Source organism: Montipora foliosa, chromosome 13 (assembly GCF_036669935.1).
Source record: "Montipora foliosa isolate CH-2021 chromosome 13, ASM3666993v2, whole genome shotgun sequence".
In the NCBI taxonomy this organism is placed as follows: Eukaryota; Metazoa; Cnidaria; class Anthozoa; order Scleractinia; family Acroporidae; genus Montipora; species Montipora foliosa.
Genome location: NC_090881.1, coordinates 20,804,067 through 20,811,566, shown reverse-complemented (window position 1 = coordinate 20,811,566; position 7,500 = coordinate 20,804,067). Strand labels below are relative to the sequence as shown.

The 7,500-nt window shown below is 40.9% G+C and overlaps 1 protein-coding gene across 1 annotated transcript in view; it reads left to right on the top strand.

Annotated features, from left to right (window-relative positions):
- The window catches only part of LOC137983623 (glycogenin-1-like), a 9,506-nt gene that overhangs the window by 1,929 nt on the left and 77 nt on the right, over positions 1–7,500 (top strand). The window contains exons 2-6 of the mRNA XM_068830772.1: positions 2,949–3,037; positions 3,789–3,954; positions 4,637–4,977; positions 6,573–6,699; positions 7,201–7,500. The exon at positions 7,201–7,500 is cut by the window's right edge and continues 77 nt beyond it. Of these exons, the coding sequence (XP_068686873.1) occupies positions 2,956–3,037; positions 3,789–3,954; positions 4,637–4,977; positions 6,573–6,699; positions 7,201–7,378 (894 nt within the window). The 5' untranslated portion in view covers positions 2,949–2,955 and the 3' untranslated portion in view covers positions 7,379–7,500. The remainder of the gene's footprint in view (positions 1–2,948; positions 3,038–3,788; positions 3,955–4,636; positions 4,978–6,572; positions 6,700–7,200) is intronic.

Here is a 7,500-nt window from a genome sequence, read left to right as displayed (position 1 = left end):
TTAGCTTTTAGAATCTCTGTACGGTGGCTAATTTACATTATCAACTCCGTTGATAAAACCAAATTTTTGTATACTACTTCCCCACCGACGCAGCACCACAGTTTCTTTAGAAACTACCCCGTTCATATATGTAAAGTGAATCATACCCCTTCATCCAATTATGAAGCTCATACAGATCCTATTTTTAAGGAACTCTCTTTTCTTATATTACAACACATTTACTTGTTTCACTTGGGTCAATTTATGTATTCTTTTTGCAATTCTAATCTTCCTTCAAATTTGATACTCTATTTTCATTGAAAAATCGTACCCATACATGTAGCTGTAACACCAGGCACGCACTTTCTTTTTGCTTACCATATTGCAGAACAAATATACGTCAATTTTCTGTTTTCTTTCAAGGTCCACAGTTTTTAAATAATCTAAGTTCAGATATCACTAGTTCTTCATCTCTTGCAACCTTCAAAAATAAGCTAAAACAATACTTTATTGCAAAATATTCAATCGAAAACAAAAATTGATGTTTATCCAGCCAGTATATATATTACTTATTATATAGAATGAATTGGCTGTCGACCTCCTGCATGCCTCTTGCTGTTTTGTTATGATCACTCCTCCCCGGGACTCCTCCTTGTTATCATTGGTGAGGAAACCTAATTTCATATAAGCCCCGTGGTTTCATTTAGGTTTGCTCGCCACTTTTTCTTTTTATCTTGTAAACTTGTATTTTTATAATGGATGTAGTGTAGCAAAATAAATAAATGAAATGAGATGATCTATGGTCATGGAAAGCTGCAATATCAGCGAGGCCATGGTTGATGTGATACGATCGCTGTACGAACAGTCACGATCTCAAGTTAAGATAGACACTGCAAGCGAATTTTGTAAACCAACGGTTGGCGTCCGTAAAGGATGTTTGTTGTCAACCTGTTTCTTGAGCAAATTAATGAAACGCTGGAAGAAGGAAAAGCTGGGATAAAAATTGGAGGAAGAGTTATCAATAACCTCAGGTTTGCTGAACTGATATCTATGTACTGACAGAGACTGAAGAAGACTGAGACAATTCACTGAGAAACTAAACAGCACAGCAGTTGTCATATGGCATGGAAATTAGTGCCAAGAAGAGCAAATTAATGGTCACAGGCAAAACAACAGTAAACATTAGTCAGCCTATAAAAATAGGAGACAGTTAAGACACTGGAACAAGTTGACAATTTTAAATACATCGGAAGCACCTTGACTGAAGATGTGAATGGCAAAAAAGAAATTAAGATCAGAATAGGACTTAGCAGTCGGAACGTCGGCGCTGGCTGAGCTAACTCCTTTTTGAAAGAACAGAAACATTTCCGTGAAGACAAAAAAATTCATCTTCAAAGATCAGTAGTGTGGTCAATAGAAACACAGAAAAGAAAATAAATGCTTTCGAATTTAAATGCTTTGTAGGAGGATGATCCTCCTACATAGTATTTGAATTCGAGAGCATTTATTTTCTTTTCTGTGCTGGATCTTAGGAGCAAAGAAATAGTGGATAGTTAACTAGGAACCATGGGACACTGCTTTCAGTGATTAAGCAGAAAAAACGCAGATGGTTTGGACATATCACTGGACACCAACTAAGATACAGCTACAAATGGCAAACATGATCGTGCATGGAAGAGCTCCCAACAAAAGAGGAAAGGGAAGACCTAGGAAGCCATGGTTGACCAATATAACAGAATGCGGGACTGGCCTTACAATCATCGAAGCTGTCAGAAGGTCACAGTGCCGAAGGGAGTGGAAGAAACTACTCTGGTCTCTGAGAGTGCACCTGCGGCCGCCTTAGGCTATGGAGAATAATGATGATGAAAAAGCTCCGAGGTCATGGCGTACGGACCTCGCTGCACTCGGTCCATGCGCCATGACCGAGGGCCAAATATTTTCCCGTCTGGCCCGACCTAAACTCAGTCAATAAGCATTTTATCATATGGGCTCTTTACACTATTTATGAGCACTCAGAAGATGAAGTTCGGACACAATAAAAAACAAAAATTAATATGCACAGGAAATTTATCTAATATGTTGTTTGATTTCCTTTTCTGGCTGTAAATTACTTGGATGTTTAAAAGTGACGAGATCCCCTAAATTGCATCGCACGGAGCATTACGTGTTCCTAGTAGGGCCGTACGGCTTTTTCCGGCCCTGCTCGCGCTAATGCGTACGGCCCTCATACGGGCAAATTCCCAATAGTTTTGCAATGAATGAGCGCACGGGGCCGTACGGGCCATATGATAAAAGCCTTTATTTAATTTGTACTCTAAAGAAAAAGATGCATTGCCTGATTTCTTTTGCAAACGAGCGAGTTATTAGCAAAAATTTAAGTCCCGAGATGGTTTTCCTTGCGTGAAAATTATGCGGGCGCTGATCTCATTGGTTAAAAAGCTAACCATTGGCAAACTTCATGTTTGGGTGAGGAGTGTGGGCTCATTTCCCTCAAAAAGCGGATGGTAATCGAGACTACACTTTGATAAGTGCATACTTGCCTCCTTTTTCGGTGTTTTTGTTTGTTGTTGTTGTTGTTTTTGTTGTTGTTTACGCAGCTCAATATCGTCTACTCCATTATATCGGACTGCAACAATATTTAATTTAATTTAATAGCAAGTTACCAGTTATAACAAAAGTTGGTCACGTTAAACTAAGGTTGTTCGGGCATCATAGAGACGGAGGTTCGATGAAAACTATCGTTCGAGTCGAGGTGGCTGTTAAATTCAATATCATCTCAGGCCTCGATTGTCATGGGTAGACATATTGTGCCTACGTTTGGCATATTATAAGTGTTTGTGCTGAAAATTGCACTGATTTGCAAACACGCGCCCTTGTGTCTAAGCGTATAGGTCTCTGTCGTTCGTTCGTTTCCGTACACCTGACCAAGTAGGGATCAATTAAGTTAACTCTTGTTCATTTCATTGCAGATTAAAGATGAAATATCATAGGTTATCCTGCCGAGCTTTGCTGGTATTTACTGTTGCTCTTTCGGTCGTGCTGTGGTCGTTTTTGCAAGGTTGGTGAGCCTGTAAAGGTCCGCGAAATAATAAAAAATAAATTTTTAAAAACCACACAATAGCCGGATTTCGATATATTCAAATTTATTCCAATACAAAAGGCGTTATCTCGAGGATCCAGGAAAATAATTTTTACAAATCATTACTTTATTCTCCATTGTCTCAATGTCATGTTTATTGTTTGAAGTTGAATTCTAATACATCGAAATTGGTCTCTTCTAGACCCTCCAACTTGGAAACCTTGAAATTCGTTGTCCACAATAGACCAATTTCGAATTCGATATATTAAAATTCTCTCTTAGATTTAAGTCATCATCTCGAGGCTCCGGGAAAAACTCCTACAAGCTCTTAAATTATTCCCGAGAGCCTCGAGGTCTTCTTAATCAAGTTGTTGGAACTTGAATTTTAATATGTCGAAATTGGTCTTTTCCTTTCTCCGCTGTACAAGATATCTACTTAACTGAATGCCGTGTAACGATCTATGCATTACGTTGGATCAATACAGACAGTGATAAGCATAAACACACCACTGTTCGAACAGATCAAACAACGTTCACGAAGGCATTCTCTTCAAAATGGAACTACGGTGGGCCGAACCTAGCACGATTAGCGCTCAAACTAGAAAGCAGACGCAGACAGCTATTTCGAACAGTGGTGTGTTTATGCTTGTCACTGTCTGTCTTGATCCAACGTAATGCATAGATCGTTGCACGGCATTGCAGTCTTTAGCGTTAAATGTTTACTCTACAGTTAACTTCAACTTATCTCCCCACAAAAACGTGGAAGCGTTTGTATTTGTGGCCACGGATGACAAGTACGCCGAGCGAGCCCTGGTATCTGCTTTTTCTCTCAAAGAAGTTCAAACCTCCAAACCAATAGTCCTGATTTGCTCTCCAAGTGTAGCCTCTGTTTCAAGGTGAGGTTATTTAAATACCGTATCCCGTGAATTAATGTCGACCTGAATGAATTTAAACTAGTCCAGAGAGTAATGAGGCAGCCGGTTCATAAAAGTTGTAGCTCTATTGGCCCTCTGGTGTTGCAGATTCAGGAAACAGCTATTACAACGGCTCTTGGGATCGGCTAAGAAAACGACGAATCCAATCTTACCGAGGTTCAAACCGTAAACACGAAGTAACTAGATGTACCTGGTTTTTAGGGCTACTAGATGCATCGTTCCTGTTGTTGGTTTAATTGTTTCTTTTCTTTTTTTTTTCCTGAGTATCAAATCGACGATGTATGGTTCCTGCTACAAAGGAACGCACAGAAGTCTATAACAGAGGATGATTGTTTGCCTGGTCAAACGGATAATGTGCCAGTCTTAATTTAAACGAAACATGAAATTTAATTTGAGCTGGTACAAATTTTCTGAACTTTCGTTGTCTGAACTGGCTCGGTGCACGCTACAAGCACTTCTTAGTCAAGAATCGTCAACTATACTTTCGTAGGCAATTGCGGCCGAGAGCCTGTAGGAAAAAAGAATTCGATGGCAATATTGGTCAAAATTGACCCTGGATTGGCCAGGAAGCCTGGTTAAAGTCCTTAACTTATTTTGCCATTCCTGCAAAATATTAAACGATGCAGTTTATCTTTGTCCACAGATTTCGAAATCAAGGCGTATTCTCTGATGTTGTTATTCGTCCTGAGTTGACTGCACCACAAAATGCACAGAACCCGAATCTTTTGTTAAGACCTAGTTTAACAAGAACGTTCACTAAGCTCAACATTTGGACGCTTACATCTTACAACAAGATAGTATACCTGGACTCGGATACTTTGGTTCTGAGAAATATTGATGATTTATTTGAGCGCGAGGAGCTGTCGGCTGCTTCAGAGGACTTATGGCCGGATGTTTTCAATAGCGGAGTGTTGGTGGTGAGGCCTTCCAGAGAGACGTTTAGGAGTCTAATAAAACGGGCACAGTCTGAGCCCAGCTGGGATGGTGTGTAGCAAAGAACAGTTTTCAGTTGAGTGTCGAAACTAATTACGCAATCGCTTCTGTTAATGTTTTGGTTTGCTTCCTGACTGGATCAAAAAAATTGCACGCGCAATCTAGATTAAGGGAGGAGTGTGGTGTAGGCAATTTTCAAGATGGCGTCACTTTACTACATCGTTTAGCATTAAATAACACAGGGTGAAGTAGATTCGGTGACCAGCGGTCAGGGTCAGGGTTAGGGATTTAGTGGGAATTGTCGTTATTGCGGGCGCAGAAATCTACTTCACTCGTGTGTTATCTAATGCTGGCCTTTCACTGCAAATACCAGAATCCGTGTTATCATATGGCCCGTACGGCGCCGCGCGCGCATTCACTGCAAAACTATTAAGAAACTCCCTGTATGGGCCGATTTACACGATACGCTCCTTGTCGCATGCGACAAGCTTACGACAGGCATACAACTCGTTTACGATTGTCGTCTAAGTCAGAGAAAATGTCGCAGCATATTAAAACATATTTTAAAACGTTTCGACAATCGTAAGTCATGTCGTAGGCCTGTCGTAAGCTTGTAGCATGCGCCAAAATAGCACCGTGTAAATCGGCCCTATGAGGGTCGTACGCATTAGCGCGAGCGGGGCCAGAAAAAGCCGTACGACCCTCTTAGGAAAATATACAGCTCCGTGCGATACGATTTCAGGGGATTTCGTCGTGTCTAAACACATAAGGTAATTTACAAGCAGAAATGTATCACACACATTTTCGACGCAAATTTGTAGCTTTTTTGTCCCAACTGCATCCGCTGAGTGACCATGTTTAGTAGAAAGCAGCCACATGATAAAAAATGTTATTGACTGAGTTTAGGTCGGGCAGAACGGCAAAATGTTTGTCCCTCCGTAAGCCATGACTTCGGGTACATTCATATTATTTTTGTCCTCCCATTCAAATCTTATAATCCAAATGGGATTTGCACGACAATAGCGCTGATATATTTTAGCATAAGAAAAGCAAAACCTTGGGGATTCTGGTAGTTGTGGTGTGTCTTACTTGGTTATACCAGTCATTTATTCAGTGAATATTTACATTCAATTTTCGAACTTTGCCTTTTTCATCTAAGTTTCCAATCTCGACCCCTGAGCTCTTCTCTTGACTGAGGGAGAGAAGAGCTCTGGGAAACCCTGTACAAGGTATCTTCTCATTGGTTTTTGAGAAGAACAATAAAAAGCGTCCCTAATTGGCGCATTCACGTTAACACGAGGAGTGAGCAGGTTGCGTAAGGTTCAAATAGCCAATTTTTGGCTATAAGAGCCGTACGTCGCATGTTCTCCTACACAGAGTTTCCCAGAGCCTTGGGTTGATCTGAGGCTCTGGTGACGAGAATGCTAAGTTTCTTACCCCAGCCACTCCCCGCTGCCGGCGTCTGCGTGGCACGAGGCAATCATGCGGCAGCCAGAGATGAAATTTAAGCTTTCTCTTCGTTGAGAGGGGATTTTTGTAGACGTCTGTGTTCAAAAGTAGTCATGAACGGCACGAGGGGTAGCGAATAGTTTCAATGCATGCTACAAACTTTCTTATTGCCTTATACGTAATATTTATTTTTCTAGGTACTGATCAAGGGTTGCTAAACGACGTCTATGGCGAGAAGTGGCGCAATATTCCAAACAGGCGTCTTCCTTACACTTACAACATGGCGTACTCAGCATTTAGGCTTTATCGAAGCGCTCATGATAGGTATAATCACAGTACGCCCGAGAAGGGTTTATTTATATAACGTCCAAGAATGCACCAATCTTTATTCAATCAATCATTCCTTTAACCACAATTCCGGAACTTGGAATGAACCTGCCGAGGGGAAGGAAGGGTGGGGGGGAACGTTTGTTGTTTGCTAGTCCCAGTCTCACTGTTGCACTGAGGACTTAACAGTCTAACGCTGGCAGGGAAGGAGACTCGGCACAAGAATTTTGTAACTTCTTCCTTCACCGGTGCAAAACGATCGTGTAGATAAGGTGCCTAAGACAGGAACGCCTTGTTCGTGACTAAGAGTTTTGAAGCAAGCAACCGTGGACTGTGATCTTCCTGTCGGTGTACGTTGGATCAGTGGCTTGATCTGATCGGCGTAATTACAAGTTGAGAAACTAAATATTTTAAGCAAGAGCCGATACAACGTAGATTTGATTTTAGTGGTGTACAAGATTCGTGACTAAGATTCATCTCAATTGTTTCTTATTTTAGGTATAAAGATGACATTCGAGTTGTTCACTTTCTCGGTACACTCGAGAAAAAACCCTGGCAGTACACTTTGAACGAAACGACTAACGAATTAGAGCCCTTTGCTGACATTTATGTAAAGAAATGGTGGACAATTTACCTCAACTTTGTGGAACGAAAAACAAAAAAGATTACATTTTGATGCAATTGTAGAAGACTACAAACGTTACAGCCTTGGCAAGAACAAAAAGACCATGTTCAGTACGTTAGATAGGTTTTTGAAATTTTGCACTTGTTTTGATTGTACTGCTACACTTGACGTTT